At 35.8% G+C, this 23,296-nt stretch overlaps 1 protein-coding gene across 3 annotated transcripts in view; it reads left to right on the top strand.

Annotated features, from left to right (window-relative positions):
• EHBP1 (EH domain binding protein 1) overlaps window positions 1-23,296 on the top strand; it is a 338,289-nt gene that overhangs the window by 158,949 nt on the left and 156,044 nt on the right. For all 3 annotated transcript variants that reach the window (XM_047068138.1, XM_047068136.1, XM_047068137.1), the window contains exon 10: window positions 3,342-3,531. In XM_047068138.1, coding sequence (XP_046924094.1) covers window positions 3,342-3,531 — 190 coding nt within the window. The remainder of the gene's footprint in view (window positions 1-3,341; window positions 3,532-23,296) is intronic.

Raw genomic sequence — 23,296 nt, forward strand, 5'->3', positions numbered from 1 at the left:
CTGAGGAGCTACCTGTTTTAAGGGATTCTGTCATTTTTTTCTTTTAAGCACAAATTCTTTTTTAATAAAAATATCCTCTAACACATGTTTTTCTTGAAAGTAGCCATATTTACATAACAAATTAATAATAATGATCATTGTAGTAGCTGCCATATTTCAAAGTACTATGCAAGCTTATTATAGAGAAACCTAACCAAGAAAAAATTTTTAAATATCATCCAAGTAATTCATATAACTGAATTAATTCAGTTTGATTGACATGGGTCTGTTCAGTCCTGAACACTTAACATTAATTGGCAGGTAGTAAGTTTGGGTAGAAAAAGTTTTTTCCCTTTTTTAAGTTTTGGGGTTAAAAAAAATTATGTTTTCAACTTATTTCTTTATATTTATCTCCCTTCAAACTACTTTTAGAGTTTGAAAACAGCTGTATGAAGCTCTCAGAATTATCAGGAGAAATAAGATTGTTGTAAGTGTGAAACACTTAAAATAGTACCTAGCACAGCATAAACACTTTATTAATCTTAGTTAATAATGTTATTGATAAGCCCTCCATTCTAGGCTGGATATGATACCTTTTATACCTCTTTTCAGAGAGAATGTTCAGCTTTTTCTGAACACCTAGTTATTTTAACATTGTTCCTTGCTTTGATTTCCCCCAAGTTCTTCTGCAGGTTGTAAGCATGGGATGTAAATACATCAAGCATATCTTGGTCACTAGGCAAGAATATTTTGTTTTGAAAAGCAAATTTTCAATTATATATATCTATTTCCTGTTCTTTTTCTCTTGAATGCACAGACATAAGAAGAGGAGAGAACACAAGAAATAGGTTTCTATATAAATGCCAACCCCACTCAGTTAAAAGTAACTACCCTGACCAGAGTTGAGAGACATTCTGTGGCTGTACCCTAGCTCAATAGAAAGGAATCTCATGACACTAATTGTTGCCATGAGTACAGAGTAAGAATGACATCACAAGTATGATATGTTTCCCATCTCTGATCCATATATACTTGGTACCCAGTCTCACGTGATTTGACTATCTATATATAAATTCTTTAAATTTTTTTTTTCCAACATTTATTTATTTTTGGGACAGAGAGAGACAGAGCATGAACGGGGGAGGGGCAGAGAGAGAGGGAGACACAGAATCGGAAACAGGCTCCAGGCTCTGAGCCATCAGCCCAGAGCCCGACGCGGGGCTCGAACTCCCAGACCGCGAGATCGTGACCTGGCTGAAGTCGGACGCTTAACCGACTGCGCCACCCAGGCGCCCCTATATATAAATTCTTAAGCAGAGGTGTACATAATTGGTAATTGGTTCTGAGTGAGTCTTGTACTGTTGTAGTTAAAAGAGCATGCATAATTGAAACAGAGGACTGTTACCAGTACAGGCCTTATATATGACTAGGTTGAATGATCTTGGTATAATCACTAAATTTGGGTCAGCTGAACCTTAGCCTTATAGACTCAGAAATTTTATTCTTTACACACAGGGTTCCAGAGAACCAGCTGGTGTGGGGGGCGGGGGGGGGGGGAGTGGAGAATGCAACAAACTAATAAATAAGTACCAGGATAACAGTTTACTATTGTGTAATAGGAAGAATAATCATCATCTATGCCAGATACTTGTGTTTATGGGTAACTAATGAGAAAAAAAACTCATCTACTTGTAGAGCGAGTTAACCAGGAAGATTTTTTGCTTGGGCCTGGATTAGGTAGAGGAAAAAAGTCTTCCCCAAGAAGTTATAAGCACACAGGCCCACCCTCATATGGATTTGACATTCTATTGGCAGGATGGTCTGGGATCCTCCAAGCCAAGAAAAGAACACACAAAATGACCCCTGAAGCACTTGGCAAATGCAAACATAAAACGCTCTGAAGAGAGGCATTTCCAGCTCAGAATGTGCACGGTTTCCTCAGATTAAGCCCTGAACTTGAAATCTAGAATTACAAAACATACAAGGAAAGAATTTACTAAGAGAAAGCATCAGGAGACAAAAGAAACACTAGGATTATACACGCAAAAACTTCAAATAATAGATTTATCAGGTAGAGACTTTAAAGTAAATGTTTAAATGATTAATGACTCAAATCTCTATACCTGAGGTATTTTATACATGGTTGTATGAAGAAAAATGCTTATCAAAATTTAAAATTTATGGATAATTCATGGAAAATTCTCCATAAACTAGATATCTGGTTTAATGTCAAACATTAAATTAGACACAAATGAAGAGAGAAAAAGCTAATTAGATCATAGATGGGAGGAAATTATTCAGATTATAGCACAGAAGGAACAAAAATTTGTAAAAATGTGAAGGAGAGAGATTAATTCAACATACATCTAATAACATTTTCTAAAGAAGAGAATAGAGAGGCTATCAAAGAGATAATGGCTAATAATTTTTTAGAACTAATGAAACATAGGGGCGCCTGGGTAGCTCAGTCAGTTGAGCATCCAACTCTTTGTTTCCACTCAATTCATGATCTCACAGTTCATGAGATCAAGCCCTGCGTGGGGCTCCCTGCTGATAGCATGGAGCCTACTTGGGATTCTCTCTCCCCTCTCACTGCCCCTCTCCCACTCATGCATTCACTGTCTCTCTTTCTCTCTCAAAATAGATAAACTTAAAAAAAAAAACACTAATGAAACATAAATCTTCACACTCAGGAAATATAAGGAACCTGAAACAGGATAAATGAAAAGAAATCCACACCTTGACATATCATAGTAAAATTGCTTGAAACCTGAGGAGAAGACTTAAAAAAGAGCAATAATAGGCTGACCGTGGGCTAATATCATCAAAGTGCTGATATGAATTAACTGACTAGAATTTTCTACCCAGCGAAATTATCATTTAAGTGTGACATAAAAACATTTTCAGTGCCTGGGAGAATTTATTATTAAAAGAACCTCGCTGAATGGACTTATAAAAGATGTTCCCTAATGAGAAGGAATGAAATGCAAGGAAAAAAAATGATATGGGGAGCATAAAAAAGCAAATCAATATTTCCACATCTTATTTCCTTTTTGTTTGTGAAGAGTATATAGGATTTACTATTACTATAAACATTTTTCTAAGGATTTATATACAATTGAGCTAAGTGTGACCTTGTATGAAAAAAATTTTTAAATACTTTTTAAAAGGGAAAAATTTTATTAATGATTAAAAAATAACAGCTTAATAGTGATTATTTCCAAATTGTAGGTTCTCACTAGTTTGAGTGTCTCCTTGTCATTTTCAGTATTTTTTAGTTTTATAAATTAACATTTTATTAATTTAGTTAGGAATAAAATATTTTTAGATTAACATTTAACAATAATTCTTCTTTCATTTAGATCTAATCCTTTTTATGAACCTAAACCAGCTCTTCCTCCAAATAATTTGGTAAATCCAATTCAAGAACTGGAAACCGAAAGGAGAGTGAAAAGAAAAGCCCCAGCCCCACCAGCCCTCTCACCAAAGATAGGAGGAGTAAATGAAAACACAGTTATTTCTGCAGGAAGAGATCTCTCCACTTCTCCTAAGGTAGGAGTTTATTCTTAGTAAAACATATATTATGTTTAATCTTTTTCCCCCCATGCAGTTTAATTCAAATTAAGAAAAGTCATTGTTTGCTATTTTTGATGATATTTTAAAAGTACAAAGCAAGTAAATCTGTTATACTGTAACACTGTGTATATGTTTGGGAGCCTGTAAGTTTACAGAACAGTATAATTGGATAGTTTGGATTAAGATTTTTTTAAATGCTGTTTTGAAATCAGAGGAAGAAAGACATTCTAATTATAGGAATGGTGCTTTAAAGAAAGAATACTCTAAAGCGGCTAAGTGTGAGGAATAGTTTGTATTGATACAGAAGAGGGAGTAGAAATCATCCTTTGAAAAATATACTGGAAAGATTAAGGCCCAGTGCACAGAAATGCCTTTTTTTTTTTTTAAGTTTATTTATTTTGAGAGAGAGAGACAGAGAGAGGGAGGGAGAGAGAAAGTGTGCATGAAAGTAGGGGAGGGACAGAGAGAGAAAGAGAGAGCATCCCAAGCCAAATCCTCGCATTGACAGTGTAGAACCTGATGTGGGTCTCCAACTCACGAAGCATAAGATCATGACCTGAGCTGAAATCAAGAGTCAGATGCTTAACCGACTGAGCCACCCAGGCTCCTGAGACATGCTTTATTGAAGAATTTCAATATTGCCATTTTGATTTATGTCAAGTTAAAATTTTGGCCTTATTGTCACTATCTTTAGAAGTTTTAATGCATAATTATTACATGGAAAGATAAAAACACGTTTTTGGAACAAGTCTAGAGCTTTTAAATGATTTGAATTCAAATAGTGTGATATCTTGTATGTCTAAGGTAGAAATGTTGGATTTAGCAAGTTTTTTTAGGTAAGTAATTTTTGCCCATCAACTCATGGGTAATTTGTTATTGTTATCATATACATAATTTAATTCTCACAGGTAGGTAAGGGAAAAATAAGATGAACTTCAACTTAGTGGGGTAAAGTAAAGGTCACAGGTCCCCCAGCCAGTAGAAACAGGATTGGAACTGTCACTTTCATTCGTTGTGTGATATCTGGGCCATACTCCACCTCAGGTGCCTACTGCTGTTTTTCTCAAGCACACTAAAGTTCAGTAGTTTCTCTTGGATATTTCAGTTCATTTTTTGTTTTTGTGTTAAATGGTAGAGTCCTGAAATAGTTTGCCTGTATTTTCATTGTTTTAGTGAGACAGTAAGTTCACTGAGGTTTTCACTCTGGTATCCTAAAAGTCTATCTCCAGGTGTTTGTTTTTATATCAGGTATTTTTTAGCCCTGTAACTTTAGAGGGAGAAACTCAGACTAGATTTCCATCTTCTAATTGGCTATGGAAGGTGGGAGTGGGGGCGCAACACTATCAACAAAAGCAGCAAATGGTAGAAATTAAAGCAAAGGAGATGGCCAATTCCTGTGCCCATGATACAAAAAAAAAAAAAAAAAAAAGACAGTAATTGGGGCACTAGTAAGAATCAAGAAGCTTTATAGGTCCTTTAACCATTCTAACTGTCAAGAATACCTAAACCTATCTCTTGTCTCCCCAAATCTCTACTCCGCTGCCTACTCCCTGCCCCATTCTCTTCTATAGTTCATCAGGAGTTTGAAGCTAATTAAAATATCCTAATCTCTTTGTAGGGGAATGAAAAGGAACTTAACAGTGCCTCTTGGATGCATTTATCCATAAAACAACTTGAAAAATATGTATCATTATCTCCTTTGTATATATAAGAAACTGGACCTTAGTTAAGTAACTTGCCCAAAATGATAAAACTAGTAGTGACAGTCACTGGATTAAAATTCAGGTCCTTGGACTCTAAAACCCATACTTTGCCCACGGTGCCATTCTACCTCTAGAGAGCTACCTCTGGTTCCCCAGTTCCAAGTTGGAACTCTAAATACATTGCTCCATAGAAACATTGCTACACCTGGTGATTAAGTTCTGTTGTAGTGATGTATAACATAGCTATTTTTTATATTATTATGAGGATAGTATTCCACTGAAGATCTGTCATGGAATAAAGGATATTTATAAGAAAGGCATTATGCTTCTTTTAGAAAGTGCCTCATTAAGCTCAGACACAGACAATAGAAATGCAATCAGTCATATTATCCACAGTAGCACATTCTGCTGATCTGGGAGTTAGTTCATGTTTCTCAGTTATGTGAAATACAACTGTGAAAAATTAATTTTAAAAAAGATTGCTGATATTAACTTAAAAAAAAGAAAAGAAAGTATATAATGATGTATAATATGATACCTATTGTATGCATAAAGTTTTATTTAAAAAGCCTTATTCACACATACATTCAGAACACACATAGACATACACACTCATGTACACTGTGGAAGGAATTGTAAGTAATTTAATAGTGGGTACCTTTGAGGAGAAGGATATGCAAGACTGACGAAGGCATTTCTTTTTCTTTACCTGTCTGTATTATTTGAATTTTGAACCTTACATATGTTTTACTTCCATTTTTGTTTGTTATACTAATCAAAGTTACTGAGTAATGAGATCGTGGATATTTTTGTTGCCTTCTGTACAAGGTACAAGATGTACAAGGTACAAACTAAGAAAGTTTATCCTTCAGAATAGAGAAAATCACTCTTAGTTTTGACAAGTGGTATTAAACTATTTGATGGTGGCCTGGGGTTTCATCAGTTACCTCAGTGTTCTACACTGAAGACCAGGTATAGAGGCCTAGCAGCAGAACGCTGGCTCCCCTTTTCTGTTTCCACATCAGAAATCCATATTCTTTCATTTTATATGTTGGAATTCGTGTAAGATTTCATTAAAAAAAGAAAATGGACCATTGCCAAACCCCCCAAAATTGGAAACTACAAACTATCCAATTATGTATGAGATAAGGAAGATTAGAATCAGTGGCATACTGACTGATAAAAAATGATAAATGGCAGCTGAGAAAACACAGTAGTATGGGGCTTTTTCATCATAGGAGTAGATATATGTGTGTATGTATCTACTAGTAGATATGTATGTATAGATATATATCTTCTGGTAGTTCCTGAAGACTGTGCTATATTAAAGCTGAGTAAAATAGGGGCGCCTGGGTGGCGCAGTCGGTTAAGCGTCCGACTTCAGCCAGGTCACGATCTCGCAGTCCGTGAGTTCGAGCCCCGCGTCAGGCTCTGGGCTGATGGCTCAGAGCCTGGAGCCTGTTTCTGATTCTGTGTCTCCCTCTCTCTCTGCCCCTCGCCCGTTCATGCTCTGTCTCTCTCTGTCCCAAAAATAAATAAACGTTGAAAAAAAAAAAATTTAAAGCTGAGTAAAATAATGGACCGTTTTGGCAACTTTCAGTCAACATGATCAAGTCTTACTGTGTATTATATACAATATTCTGTAGAGGGAAGTAAGAAATTATGTTTTACATCAAAACATTTCCATTAAAATTATTGAAGAGTTTTAATGCTTTTAAGTTATGCTCCATGCCAATTACTTTCCATACTTATAAATTGAAAGGAGATAATAGTTAAATTAAGCTTTTGGGAAAAGCCAAGTTCAAATTTTAGCCAAATAATAAAAGGATATTACACCACAATTTTGTGTAACAAAATGCCAGACTGTACTTAGTGGTAACTGACTGCAGACACTGAAGAGCATTCAGTGTCATAAAATGACAAGGGCTCAGCCAGATGATTAATTTCCCCACCTGGCACCTGAAACTACTTATTTTTCAGAAAATTTATGAAAAAGAACTAAGATCAGAATTTAAACAAACAAAGTGATAATAAGCATGTACTTATATTACAAATAAAATTCAAACTACCCTGAAGGCAGCTAAGGACCCTTCAGTGTCATAAATCTGTATAAACTCCACACTTCAGACCATTGATTTCTGTATTTATAAAATAATAAAATGTAACACTTTTAAAGACAACTTAGGAAAGAAGGCCAATGTGTAGAGAAGTTAAATATATGACCGTTCAGTAAAATAAAATGATAAGTTAGGCTCAATGGTGCCTGACCATCATTTACTGTGAATGTAAGTTGATAAATATATAACTCTGAACTCCTAGATATAATTCATGCAACATAGTAAAAAGTGCAATTAAATTATGAGAGTGAGTTTAGGAACATAAACAACATGGTTGCTAGACACATCTGCTAAAGTACATTATTAAACAGTATATACCCAGTTCCATAGAAATCAGAATATATGAACAGCCAACTATCAATGAATGACAATAAGGAATTAAAATAAACTTACATTTTTATAATAGCATAGAGAAAAGCTCCACTGCACACTTGATGATGAAATGAGCTTGGTCAAGTGGAGAAGCGCTCCCTCAAAGATCCTGACTGATGAAGCTCCAGTGATTGACAGTGATACTACTATCCACTTATTCCATCTCTAAAAGTGAAAATCCTATCCATATCTCAAGCCCAGTTAAATAACTCAGGCCTCCACTTATATTGTTACCTTTTTTTAAAAAAGTTCTGGCAAAGTCCTAAGGTTTACACTTGGATGTTTTTGAACTTGAGTACAGATTGCAGTAACTATGGGAAGCCCAGGGTTAAACTAAAGTCAAAATTACACACAGCAGTTCCCTTGATTGGGACAAGCAGCAAATTCAGACCACAACGCCAACACCCTTTTCAGCTTTTGCACATAAATATCTCCTAGAAAGTTCTTTATCCCCATTTCTATTCTGCAAAACTGCAGAATGTTGTCTGCAAGCCATTCATTCTGAAAAACAGTAAGTCCACAATCAGACTATTAATTTCCTCATATGTACATTGAAAATGTCTCAAACTTTCCAAGAAAAATAATAAAAAGCACAAGGATCAGAATGTAATTGAATGCAATGATGAATACACAGTTATTTTGTAAAATAAAATGCCAAACTACATTCAGTGACAATGGGGTGCAGGCAGTGGTTAAGTTATGTATAAAATTTTTACTTGCTGGAATACCTTACCAGAATAAGTTGTCCCTCAATAATACTGACTAAACGGGGCACTCCTGTATGCATCACCTGTTATATTGGTTAGTACTGTTGGTTATAAGTAATAGAAACAAGCCATTTGGTTGAATTTTTTTAACTTAAGCAAAAGGACAACTTGTAATAAAGACCCAAGGAGATTTTGCAGAACCCTAGGCAGAGGATACAACTGGGCCTCAGCAATCAGCCTTAATTTTATCTGCTTCTCTCACTGGGATATCTTCAGTCTCCCATTACCTTTTTACTGATAATTTATCTTGTTATCTCCCTGCAAAATAGTTTATGTTCTAGAATTTCCTGTCTCCCCCGTGCAAAGCTACCTACTTCTTTCACTCTGGCTGATTTTTGCTAAAGGTTAAGAACAAATTACACTGAAGGGCACTGGGGTGACTCAGTTAAGCATCCAGTTCTTGGTTTGAGGCTCAGGTCACGATCTCACTGTTCAGCAAGTTTGAGCCCCATTTTGGGCTCTGGGCTGATAGCATAGAGCCTGCTTGGGATTCTTTCTCTCTCCCTCTCTCTCTGCCCCTCCCCACTAGAGCTGTCTCTGTCTCTCTCAAAATAAATAAACAAACTTAAATAAAAAAAAAAACAAATTACACTGTATCAACTACTTTTTCTTAATATGTATGTGGAACCTCCCAGAATTATTATTTTTTAAGATCTTATTAATCAGACGAGTCTCTGGTTAATGGAATTTCGTTGGAATTAGGATTATCTGTGGGCAGTAGAAAGCCTCAAATGCATTTTGTTTTTTTCTTTTAAGATTTTATTTTTTTTAATTTTTATTTATTTATTTTGAAAGAGAGAGAAAGAGCATGCACATGTGCATGCGTTGGGGAGGGGCAGAGAGAGAGAGGGAGAGAGAGAATTCCAAGCAGGCTCTGCTTTGTCAACCCAGAGCCAGACATGGGACTTATATTCATGAAACTGTGAGATATGACCTGAACCAAAATCAAGATTCAGACACTTAACCGACTGAGCCACCTAGGCACCCCTTTAAGATGGTATCTTTAAGCAATCTCTACACCCAGTGGTGGGCTTGAACTCATACCCCTGAGGTTGAGTTACATGCTCTACTGACTGAGTCAGCCAGGTGCCCCTCAAATGCCAGTTTAAATAAAAGAAAAATTTATTTCTGTCTTTGAAAATTTTAAAGGTCCAGTGCTGATACAGTAGCCTCACAAAGGCATCAGGGACCCAGTCTCCTATTTTGCTGACCCACCGTGCTTGGCATGGACTTCCAAGATGGCTACTTGAACCACAGCCAATCTGCCCCATTCCAATCAAAAAGGAAAGGGCAAAAAACAGTCCTATCTACCTCAAGCAAGAAACACTAGAAAATAAATCTTTATTCTGGGTAGTTGTATTACTCAGTTAAAAGTCAAGGGTTATATTACTAAAAAAGTAGAGTACAATCAATATTAGGGAACAACAGGCTGTGCCATTGATGTCTATTAAAAGGTGAGTTTTAAGGGTGCCTGGGTGGCTCAGTCAGTTGAGTATCAGACTTTGATTTTGGCTTGGGTCATGATCCCAGGGTCGTGGGATCAAGCCCCTGTGTCATGGAGCCTGCTTGAGGTTTTATCTCTCTTTCTGCCCTCCCCTCCTCTAAATGAATGAATTAGTGAATTAATGAATTAATGAGTTTTATAGTATAGATGCAAATGAGCCCAAATCTTGGTATCTCTTCTATGAGAATGCCTACATAATAATTGCTTGAAATAGTCATTTCTTTAAAAAATTTTTTTAAAGTTTATTTATTCATTTTGAGAGAGAGTTCAAACAGGAGAGAGATGGAGAGAGAGAATCCCAAGCAGGCTCTGCACTGCCAGCACAAAGCTCCGTGCAGGGCTTGATCCCACACACTGTGACCATTACCTGAGATGAAACCAAGAGTCAGATGCTTAACTTGACTGAGCTACCCAGGCCCTCCTTTAATTTTTATTAGAGAGAGAGAGAGAGAGAGAGAGCAAGCATGAGCCAGGGAGAGGGAGACAGAGACAGAGAGAAAGAATCTTAAGCAGTTTCCGTGTTCAGCATGGTATATGATGTGGGGCTTGATCCCACGACCTTGGGAATCATGACCCAAACCAAAATTAAAAATCACATAATCGATAGGCTGAGCCACCCAGGCACCCCAAAACAGTCATTTTTTTAAGTTTATTTATTTATTTTGAGAGAGAGAGAAAGAGAGTTCGCTAGCACGTCAGTCCAGAGCCTGACGTGGGGCTTGAACTCATGAAACTGTCAGATTAGGACGTGAGCCAAAATCAAGAGTCAGACCCTTAACCGACTGAGCCACCGGCTGCCCTTGGTCATTTTAAAATGACCTTTGAAAACAATCATAGGTCTCAAAAGAAAATCGTGAAAATATTTTGCAACTGAGCATAAAGAAGGCTAGGAACAGTACTACAATAGAATACAAAGACAAATAAAAATCCACAAATAAACGAGAAACCCAAGCTAGCAAAACTTAAATAGTATTTACTTTAAAATCAGCTCACTGCATTTATGTAATGATGTCTGAAAAGATATGGTAATTTTCAGAGCTTAAAATTACTGGTGAGGATATTGAGAAACATTCCCCCTTTTTTGGCACCTGCAGTATCAACTCTTAAATATATGGGGTGCCTGAGTGGCTCTGTGGGTTAAGTGTCGACTCGATTTTGGCTCTGGTTATGATCTCACTGTACATGAGATCGAGCCCTGTGTTGGGCTCTGCGCTGACAGCACAGAGCCTGCTTAGGATTCTTTCTCTTTTGCATGCATGCTCTCTCACTGTCTCTCAAAATAAATAAATAAACATTTAAAAAATATATTTAAAATATATTTGGACATACATACTTCAGGGCCTGGACTAGAATGAGGCAAGAGAGGCTTGTAGGGCACAAAATTCATGGAGGCACTTCTCTCCTATTGGTGTTAAGTGCAGACTTTACATGTACATCACCCTAAGAGTGATGCCTTCTTGAATCTTGTGTTCCTAGGCACTGCCTTGCCTCACTCTAGTCCCAGACCTGTTGTACCAATGAGGCAAATTTGGCAGACAAATGTGCAGTAGCTGTAACCCACTTAAAGGCCTTTGCAAACTGGAAAAATGAGCAACCGTAGAATCAAGAACATCTCTAAGAATTTGCCTCTTGATTTTTCTGACTGTATTTAATGGGAAAGATAAAAATGCTGAATTTTGGTTAAAAACAAACAAACCATGATTAGAACGCTTGACTTTTGAAACCAATTTTGTACAGTAATTAAGTGTGATTTTGAGAAGTTGTTCTTTTATATTCATATATTCTGGAGTAACCAAATTAAAGTGTCTGCCACAGTTTTCCAACTAAGAATTGAATTGCCATTTTTTTCTTAAGGAGATAAAACTGTCCCCATATAGGAAAAGAATCTGAATAAGGTAAATAAATTATGTGTGTCCTTTGATGATAAAGAATGATTTACAAGTTTGGCTGATTTGCTAAATGCTTTGTAAAGGCTAAGCAATTAGCAACAAATGGTAAACTGAGTGTCATTGATGTGTATTGGTGGGGTCACTTTAGGATACATTATTGATGATAAATGTGAAGGAAGCACCAATTAGCTTTTCCTTTACTGCATCAAGAAGAGGAAAATATCTATAGAATTTGAACAGATTCATACAAACTATGATAGAACCCTTCTCAACTGCCAGTACTGGATAAAATTTAGTCTATAATAGTAAGAAACAGACAAAATAAAAAATGAAAAGACCCACAACAAAGTGCACAGCAAAGCTAGGGTGAAGCAAGAAAGGCAACTCTAGGGTGTAAAATTTGAGAAAACACTAACTCTTGAAGTTATGTAAGTGCTAACGTGGCACTTGTTTAAACCCAATAGTTAATGTGTCCTTAAATTTTGGCAATGGGTGCATCATTATTAAGGAGATATACTCATTCCCAGTGTTACACATGAGCCTCAAAATAAGTGCCTCCTTAAATTTTGTGCAAAAAAAAAAAAAAAAAATTCTTAATTAAAACCAATCTTAATCATTGGAGCAAATGACCTTCCATAAGACAAACTTATCACAAAAACAAATTTAAAAAAAACTAATATTTTTAGTGTGAATAAACTGGACATTCCATTAATAAATGAAACGAGTAAGTAGACACCAAAAATAATGATCTGAGGCAAAATGTTAATCATAGATTATGATATCTAGATAAAGAATATATGGGTTTTATTGTACTATATTTGCAACTTTTCTGAAAAATTTCCCCCCCACATGGTGAAAGTAATAATTTGAGAACAGTAAAGAGCTCTTGGATATGAAAAGACAGAATTTTAAAATTTTTAAATTATATATAGCTGATTGTATGTTATAGAACATCCAATTAATGAATAAGAAGACAACCTTGAAAAATTCTCTGTAGAATTCAAGGTGAAAAGTAAATTAATTAAAATTATGGAGAGGGGTGCCTGGGTGGCACAGTCGGTTAAGCGTCCGACTTCAGCCAGGTCACGATCTCGCGGTCCGTGAGTTCGAGCCCCACGTCAGGCTCTGGGCTGATGGCTCGGAGCCTGGAGCCTGTTTCCGATTCTGTGTCTCCCTCTCTCTCTGCCCCTCCCCCGTTCATGCTCTGTCTCTCTCTGTCCCAAAATAAATAAAAAACGTTGAAAAAAAATTTTTTAAAAATAAAATAAAATTATGGAGAGAAAGTAAAAATAAAGACTAGAGTTAGAAAATTCAGTATATTTAAAAATAAATAAATAAAAATAAATAAATAAATAAATAAATAAATAAATAAATAAATGAAAAAAAGAGGTTAGAGTGGGAGAGAGCCAAAGCATAAAAGACTCTTAAAAACTGAGAACAAACTGAGGACTGATGGGGGGTGGGAGGGAGGGGGGATGGGTGATGGGTAGTGAGGAGGGCACCTTTTGGGATGAGCACTGGGTGTTGTATGGAAACCAATTGACAATAAATTTCATATATTTAAAATAAAATAAAATAATTTACATCCAAAAAAAAAAAGAAAGAAAATTCAGTACACTTAGAAGAGATGTAGATATGAGAACAGATGAGGAAAATAATTTATCAAAGGGAATTTATGTGAGCTAGAGGAAGACTTGAGTCAGTAGATTAAAAAAATTCACAAGTACCAAACAAGATGAATGGAATGAGACCCAAACTAGACATATCCTGATAATTCTTTTGAATTTACCTACAAAGGAAAGATTTTACCATCAGACACATTTGTAACATTAATTATGAACACAATGGAGCATGTTTATATAATTAAAAAAGAATAAATATCTGCAGAAGGATTGAAACACATCAAATATGTAAAAATTCATGAATTTCTAATGATAATACCCAAATGGATGATGGAGATTATGAGGACACCAACTCAGTACTGTATACATTGGTAAAAAAAGAAAAAGAGTCAAGAATTTATCCTGACTTTCATTTATGAACTGTATTTCAAGATAATAGTTGATGAGGGAAAGTTCTTCCGCTATAGAATAATTCTGGATATGAAATGCTGAAGGAATGATACCATGTGAAAAGTCATCATTTCATAATTCCCTAGGAAATAATGGATCTAACAACAATTAGCATGGCTGCTAAAACCCTTGAGGAAAGATTTAATAATAGATGAATGGATCGGGCTCAACTATAGTGATCAATCTTAATATCCTTAAGAGTATGACAGTCATTTTGTACCTCCTGATATATTGCAATAGTAAGTATATAGAACAACCTGTAAAATATTCTTGCCATAGAATTAAACTGAGATCTGGTCAAGCCACTGGTTATAATAACCATCAAGAGATATGGAGTATGTGTGTGTGTGTGTGTGTGTGTGTGTGTGTGTGTAGGAATATGTGAAATGACACCATGAAGATGCAATCAACCAAAAACAGAGAATGTGGGAAATCTTTCAGGACAGATGACTCAATTCATTTAACAAATGAATAGTTTGGACAAAGTGGAGAAGAGGAGAAATTACAGATCTTAAACTTTCTTATCTTTTAGAGATATGTACTGGATTATTTAGTGTTGAAATGATAGGATCTAGGATTTTCTTTAAAATACTCTAGAAGAAAAATGTGTGTCGGGGGAGAGGGTTGTATTTGGAGAGAATAAGAAAAACTTGGAAAAAATGTTGATAACTTTTTAAAAAAATGTTAACATTTATTTATTTTTGAGAAACAGAGAGAGACAGAGCACAAGCCAGGGAGGGGCCGAGATAGAAGGAAACACAGAATCCGAAGCAGGCTCCAGGCTCTGAGCTGTCAGCACAGAGCCTGACGTGGGGCTCAAACTCTCACACCGTGAGATCATGACCTGAGCCGAAGTTGGACGCTTAACCAACTGAGCCACTCAGGCGCCCTTTATGTTGATAACTTTTCAAGCTGAGGAGTGGTTACATGAGGACTCATTATAATACTTGTTCTACATTTGAAATTTTCCATTATAAAAAATAAAACCAAGAGAAGACCTAGAGGATTGATTAAGATGTATAATTCTAATTAGGCTCTGAGAAGGACAAGAAAGAGTAGAAAGAGATTATATTTGAAGAGATTTAATGGCTGAGAACTTTTTAAAACTGATGAAAGGTACAATCTGCTGATTCAAGAAGCCTAGCAAATCCTAATTAGAATAGAAGAAATCCAATCCCAGAGACCTTGTAGTGAAACTTCAGAAGATGATTGATTGATAGGGAGATATAGTTAGGTAGATAGATAAATAGAAGAGATTTTTAAATAAGCCCAAGGGTGGGAAGAAGCCAAAATACTTTCAAAGGAACACTGCTTATTTCTCAGCAGCAACAATAGAAGCCAGAGATAGTCCAATGATATCTTTCACATGATGAAAGAAAATAGCTGCCAGCCTGGAATAGTAGTCCAGTGAAACTATTTCAAGACTGGGAACAAAAATAAAGATGTTTCCAGACAACTATTTGTTACCAACAGACCCTCACTAAAGGAAATTCTAAAACATGTAATTTAGGAAGAAGGAAAATATTCATTAAAAGGTCAAGAATTCAAGAAACAAAGATCAGACAATGGCATACATGTGCATAAATTTAAGCACAAATTGACAATATAAAACAATATCTCATGATGGGTTGAAATAAAAGAATTAATATATATGAGAACGATAATACAAGCTGGGAGTGAGAATGAATACTAAAGTATTCTAAGTTACTTATATTATTGAGAGGAAGGATAAAGATATATTGATTGTTCTTTAGACATTGATTAGTTAAGTAAGCATGTTGTAATTTTTAGGGTAACTACTAAAAGGATAGAAACATAATGTTTAACTTCCAAACTAGACGTGTGAATAGAGGAAAAAGTCTTAGAAATAGTAATTCAGTGAAAGGAGAGAAAAATAAACACAAAGTGGTTAGAACAAATAACAGTTAAAATAAGATAGGTTGAAACTCATCACTGGTTGTTAACTCTAAATGGGCTAAATGCTGCAGTTAAAAACAAAGATTATCAGTCTGGATTGAAAAAAAGTCCAAGTAGGTGTACCTGGGTGGCTCAGTCAGTTAAGCGTCCAGTTTCGGCTCAGGTCATGATCTTGCAGTTCATGAGTTCGATCCCCACATCCGGCCCTATGCTGACAGCTCAGAGCCTGAAGCCTGCTTCGGATTCTGTGTCTCTCTCTCTGCCCCTCTCCTGCTCACGCTCTGTCTCTCTCTCTCTCTCTAAAAAATAAAAGTAAAAAAAAATATTTAAGTAAAGTTGAAAAAATTTTTTAATGTTTATTTATTTTTGAGAGAGAGAGAGCAAGGGAGGGGCAGAGAGAGAGAGAGGGAGACACAGAATCCAAAACAGGCTCCAGTCTCCGAGCTGTTAGCACAAGAGCTGGACACGAGACTTGAACTCGGGAATGGAGAGATCATGACCTGAGCTGAAGTCAGACACTTAACTGACTGAGCCACCCTGGTGCCCCTAAAAAATAAAGTTAAAAAAAAAAAATTCAAGTGGACACATCTAAAAATAGATATATGAAAGACTGAAATTAAAAGACTGAAAAAAGATTTACCATGAGAACATTAACCCAAAGAAAACCAATGCTGCCATATTAATATGGAATATAATGGGTTTTAAGGCTGAATGTGTTACTAGATATAAAAGCTGATCATTTCATCATGAAAGAAGATTCGGTTTATCAGGGAGATACAAATTTTGAATTTGCATTTACTAATACCATGTTCTCAAAATATACAAAGGTAACTTTGAAAGAAATAGAGACACAGATAATCCATATCATAGTAAGCAATTATAGCACCTCTCTCTCTGTAATTGATGGAATAGGCAGACTTAAAAATCAGTAAGATTTAAAGACTCTATTTTGATCTCATAAAATACTGCACTATACAACTAAAGAATTCATTTCTTTACAGTGACTATGTCTTAGGCTCTAAAGTAAGTTTTCAACGAACTTCCGAGGGTTGAAATTATGTTTTCTGCCCATAGTGCAGTTACTCTAGAAATCAATAACAAAACAATAACTAGAACAAATCCATATATTTGAAAATTACTATATACATTTTCAAGTAACCTGTAGGTCAAAGAAGAAATTATAAGCAGAAAGTAAACTATAATCCAATGAAATATTTTGGTTTTACTACATGACATGTTGTTGAGGGATATTTACAGTCAATTTGAACTCCTATAATCATTTCTGTGAAGGTTTTATGTTGACTTAAACTTCTTGCTTGGCACTGTTTTTTAATATAAGTCCCAACTTGAAGGGCTTGAAGAACAAGCTTGACATGTTTGAACTTGGAGAAGAGTCTCAAAAAACAATCAGAGTACAGTTGAGTTAATGCAGCAACTAGATATTATAAAATGGCTTAATATTCCTTTTACTGTTTGTTTCGATAGCATTTAAACAAGAGGTTAGGACATATTTATAATGGTAATATGTATTCTTTAGCTGGCATATGTACAAAAGTCCAAACTACTGTGGGACATGTAAACTTTTAAATACTTGGATTATGAGTTATAATCTAAGGGTTAATATATGCACTAGATATTGGCTACATTAGTGCCATTTTCAAAGGGTGTATGAGCATTTTCTTTGCAAACCTGCATGTAGTTAGATCATTTCATTAGGTCTTAAGTTTATAACCCGGAAATTTTTTTGGCCTTTAAAAAAACAAAAAAAAAAAAGTAAATTTCTAAGAGTGTAAGAGGACTTTTAAAACTAGATTACCCTTTCTAATAATGATTTTATTGAGATGCAAAGCCAATAATTGAAAATACATTGTAAATAAATTGATTATGCTTTGGGAATGTAAACTTATAAAGTTCTTGATACTTTGATAAGTAAGTTTGTAGTGTTACTTTCTATTAAAGTATATTTATGTTCTAGCACTAAATTCCACAGACCATTCTCATACCCAGAATGCCTTGTGAAGCTCAAGAGATAATTATTTATCTGTACTATATCGTAATTTCTAATTCTAAGATGTAATAATTTACTGTAATAATTTGATAAAAATACTAAAGCTGTTTCTGCACCACCACCACCAGATGCAATTGGGCTGGAAACTCTTCAGTGTTTATCTGTTTAACTCTTAGCTGTACCTTGGCTGCCTTTGGAAGACTTAGGTTTTTAACATAGCTGGGCTTTTTTCTTTTTTTCTTTTCTTCTTTCTTTCTTTCTTTCTTTCTTTCTTTCTTTCTTTCTTTCTCTCTTTCTCTTTCTTGATTTTTTTCTTTCTTTCTTTCTCTCTCTTTCTATCTTTTTCTCTCTTCTTTCCCTCCCTCTCTCTCCCTTCATTCCTTCCTTCCTTCCCTCTTTCCTTCTTTCCTTCCTTTCTCCACAGACCATCCACACTTCTTGTAGTAAAACTTCATAAGTAAGCAAACCAGAAAAGGCTCATCAAATTGAGTGATTAGTATAAGTAACAGAGTTCATTTTTAATTTAAATAGAAAAAGTTTATTCTTTCATCTAGTCAAAATAACTTGAATTATTAAGTAGAGGTCTTCATTTGACCTGATTTTCATAAGTTAAATATGGTAGTAATGTGCCCTTAATGTAGAGAAGTCTGTTCCATTACATATTGTTCCTCTTATATATATATTTCTTTAGAACTTGTTAATATTTTTATTTTACTTAACAAAACTGTACCTTGTACAAAAGATGTTATTCTTATTTTAGCTCATACTATTCTTACAAATTTAGAATTGACTAAAAATATTTTTAATACAGAAATTTTGCTTATTTGCTTTTTTCCCCAGAAAAGTATGTCTCCTATAGAGCACATCTAATTTTTTTAGAAAGGAAAAATTACTTCAGAATATTTACTTAATACAAGTTAACATACAATGTCCAAAATATAACCAATTCTGTATTAACAATATTTGAATGATGAGGCTTTAGGGTATATATAACCAAAGGTATTACTAGTTTATTTCTTCATTTTGAAAATATTAACTCAGGCACATGTGCACTTTATCATTTTCATGGGTAGCAATCATGACTTTGATAAACATTATCAATGAAAGACATGGATGGCTAATATCAAAAACACAAGAAACAAGTGTTGGTAAGGATGTGGAGAAAAAGGGATAAGGTTGGTGGACATGCAAACTGGTGTGGCTACTGTGGAAAATAATATGGAGTTTTCTCAAAAAGTTAAAAATAGAACTGCCCATGATCCTGTGATGGCACTACTGGCTATTTATCAAAAAAAAATACAAGACCTCTCTGACCTCAGCCTTAGCAGTTTCTTACTTGACACATCCCCAAAGGCAAGGGAATTAAAAGCAAAAATGAACTACTGGGACCTTATGAAGGTAAAAAGCTTCTGCACAGCAAAGGAAACAACAAACAAAACTAAAAGGCAACCAACAGAATGGGAAAAGATGTTTGCAAATGACATATCAGACAAAGGGCTAGTATCCAAAATCTATAAAGAGCTCACCAAACTCCACACCCAAAAAACAAATAACCCAGTGAAGAAATGGGCAGAAAACATGAATAGACACTTCTCTAAAGAAGACATCCAGATGGCCAACAGGCACATGAAAAGATGTTCAGCGTCGCTCCTCATCAGGGAAATACAAATCAAAACCACACTCAGATATCACCTCACGCCAGTCAGAGTGGCCAAAATGAACAAATCAGGAGACTATAGATGCTGGAGAAGATGTGGAGACACGGGAACCCTCTTGCACTGTTGGTGGGAATGCAAACTGGTGCAGCCACTCTGGAAAACAGTGTGGAGGTTCCTCAAAAAATTAAAAATAGACCTACCCTATGACCCAGCAATAGCACTGCTAGGAATTTACCCAAGGGATACAGGAGTACTGATGCATAGGGGCACTTGTACCCCAATGTTTATAGCAGCCCTCTCAACAATCGCCAAATTATGGAAAGAGCCTAAATGTCCACCAACTGATGAATGGATAAAAAAAATTGTGGTTTATATACACAATGGAGTACTACGTGGCAATGAGAAAGAATGAAATGTGGCCCTTTGTAGCAACGTGGATGGAACTGGAGGGTGTTATGCTAAGTGAAATAAGCCATACAGGGAAAGACAGATACCATATGGTTTCACTCTTATGTGGATCCTGAGAAACTTAACAGAAACCCATGGGGGAGGGGAAGGAAAAAAAAAAGAGGTTAGAGTGGAAGAGACCCAAAGCATAAGAGACTCTTAAAAACTGAGAACAAACTGAGGGTTGATGGGGGGTGGGACGGAGGGGGGGGGGGTGATGGGTATTGAGGAGGGCACCTTTTGGGATGAGCACTGGGTGTTGTATGGAAACCAATTTGACAATAAACTTCATATATTGGAAAAAAAATACAGAAACACTAATTCGAAATCACATATGCATCCCTAAGTTTATAGCAGCATTATTTACAATAGCTAGATTATAGAAGCAGTCCAAGTGTCCATGGATAGATGAATGGATAAACAAGAGGTGATACACACACACACACACACACACAGAGGAATATTATTTAGTCATAAAAAAGAATGAAATCTTGCCATTTGCAATGCCATAGATGAAGCAAGAGAGTATAATGCTAAATTAATTCAGTCAGAGAAAGACAAATACTGTATGATTTCACTCACATGTGGAACTTATGAAACAAAACAAGAGAGAGAGAAACCAAGAAACAGACTTTTGATCATAGAGAACAAACTGATGGTTACCAGAGGGAAAGTGGGTGAGGGAATGGGTGAAATAGGAGATGGGGATTAAGAAATGCAATTGTTGTGATGAGCACTGGGTGATGTATGGAATTGTTGAATCCTGTATTGTACATCTGAAACTAATATAATACTGTATGTTAAAATTTAAAAATTATAAAAAATATTCATGAAGTTTCTAAAAAATACTTTTTGATAGAAATATCATTGTTACAGTACTCTGAAGTCAAACTTTTATTTACTCTGAAGGAAGCATCAAAAATAGTCCTACCCTGATTCATAGCTTTCTGACACCTCAAAAAGAAGGAAAAACTAAATCAACAGTGTGTGGTTTTCCAAATTTTTTTTTAAAATTCAGTGTACATATGGGGCGCCTGGGTGGCGCAGTCGGTTAAGTATCCGACTTCAGCCAGGTCACGATCTCGCGGTCCGTGAGTTCGAGCCCCGCGTCAGGCTCTGGGCTGATGGCTCAGAGCCTGGAGCCTGTTTCCGATTCTGTGTCTCCCTCTCTCTCTGCCCCTCCCCCGTTCATGCTCTGTCTCTCTCTGTCCCAAAAATAAATAAAAAACGTTGAAAAAAAAATTTTTTTAAATAAATAAATAAAATAAAATAAAATTCAGTGTACATAGTATGTAGTTTAAAATAAAATTTGCTGTGAATACTATGATTAAATTCTCTTTATCATATAAAACATTAGTAACCCAAGTACTTTTCATTGTACAAAATACTCTCGTGTGTACATTTGTATAATGTTTTAAAGGGTGTGAGATGCTAAAGTGCTATAAAATAGAATCTGATTGGGGCGCCTGGGTGGCGCAGTCGGTTAAGCGTCCGACTTCAGCCAGGTCACGATCTCACGGTCCGTGAGTTCGAGCCCCGCGTCAGGCTCTGGGCTGATGGCTCGGAGCCTGGATCCTGTTTCCGATTCTGTGTCTCCCTCTCTCTCTGCCCCTCCCCCGTTCATGCTCTGTCTCTCTCTGTTCCAAAAATAAATAAATAAAAAAAAAAAAGGTATTATTTAAAAAAAAAATAAAATAAAATAAAATAAAATAGAATCTGACCACTTCGCAGGAGTTAACCTCTTTTGACAAAGGGTTAGAGACACTAGTCATGTAGAATGCTATAGGAAGCAGTTCAGCAATATTCATTGTTACTCTTAACATGGACTGAACATGAAGTAAAAGTAAAGTATTTCTCCTACTAGGGGCGCCTGGGTGGCTCAGTCGGTTAAGTGTCTGACCGGCTCAGGTCATGATCTCAGGGTTTGTGGGTTCAAGCCCCACGTCAGGCTCTGTGCTGACAGTTCAGAGCCTGGAGCCTGCTTCGGATTCTGTGTTTCCCTTTCTCTTTGCCCCTGCCCTGCTCACACTCTGTCTCTGTCTCTGTCTCTCAAAAAGTGAATAAACATTAAAAAAAATGTTTTTAAATTATTTTACTTACCTTAAAATTTGCCAAGACAAGTAGTATATTTCAAGTAAATATTTGTTAATGATAATGATAATTGATTTTCCTTAAGTGAGAAATAAACCAATTGAAAACTGGATGAAACAGAAAAAATAGATAATTATATTTCTTTTTCTAAGAAAGAAGTATTCTATGGGAATGTCTCTCAAAGTTTGTGTTGGGGACAGTTGGGGAAGACAGTGTCCACTAAATACCTAGGACATCTTTAAAGACATCTGGGATATGCCTCTCCTCATGTGTTATTTCATGCACTTATTATGTAGACCACATTCTATGCAATGTGCTCTACTATGAACCAGGAGGAAAACCATGACTAAGACAAAGTCTTTGTCTTCAACAACCTCACAACCTACCCAATATGGCAGGCACATAAAAAGTATGATACAGTATAATTAGGGCTGTAATAGAAATAGACTAGAGTACTATCAGAATATTAATGAGAGTATTATGTGTACTTCACTACATCTTCTCTAAACTCTCTTTTTTAGAGTTTAGGAACTGGAAAATTTTGTGGGTTTGTGTTTGTGTGTACGAGTGTGGGTGTAGTGTAGTGGTAATGAGTTGGACAGCAGAGATCATAACTTATCTGAGTGGTAAAAGGACAATTGGAGTTCACTAAATGAGCAAAGAAAGGAGGAGGGCATTTCAAAAGGAAAGATGGGCAAAAGCTTTGAAGGATGAAAGTGCCTAGTTCAAGAGACCGTGAGCACTACTAGTGTGATTGTAAGTGGAATAGATGAGTAGAGTACCTGGGCATAAAAATGGGATCAGGTTGTGAACATTTGGAGGTATGATTGCTAGAAATTATTATTGTGTAGACATTAGGATACTAGTAGCAGTCTCTTGAAACCAGGTACTCTGAAGTCAAGCTTTTATTTACTCTGAAGGGAAACATAAACAGTAGTCTTACAGGGCACCTGGCTGGTTCATTCAGTAGAACGTGTGACTCTTGATCTTGGGGTTATAAATTTGACCCCCCATGGTGGGTGTATAAAATTACTTAAAAATAAAATCTTAAAAAAAGAAGTAGTCTTACCCTAATTCTTAGCTTCCCAATACCTCTAAAAGAAGGAAAAGCTAAATGATACTACTAAAAGGCTGTCATATGCCCAACTGCATGGATGTATCTCAAATGCATTATGCCAAGTGAAAGAAGCCAGAGT

This window comes from Lynx rufus, unplaced genomic scaffold, assembly GCF_022079265.1.
Source record: "Lynx rufus isolate CCGP_SWC_20201006 ecotype Redwood Valley unplaced genomic scaffold, mLynRuf1.p SCAF_8, whole genome shotgun sequence".
NCBI classification, from domain to species: Eukaryota; Metazoa; Chordata; class Mammalia; order Carnivora; family Felidae; genus Lynx; species Lynx rufus.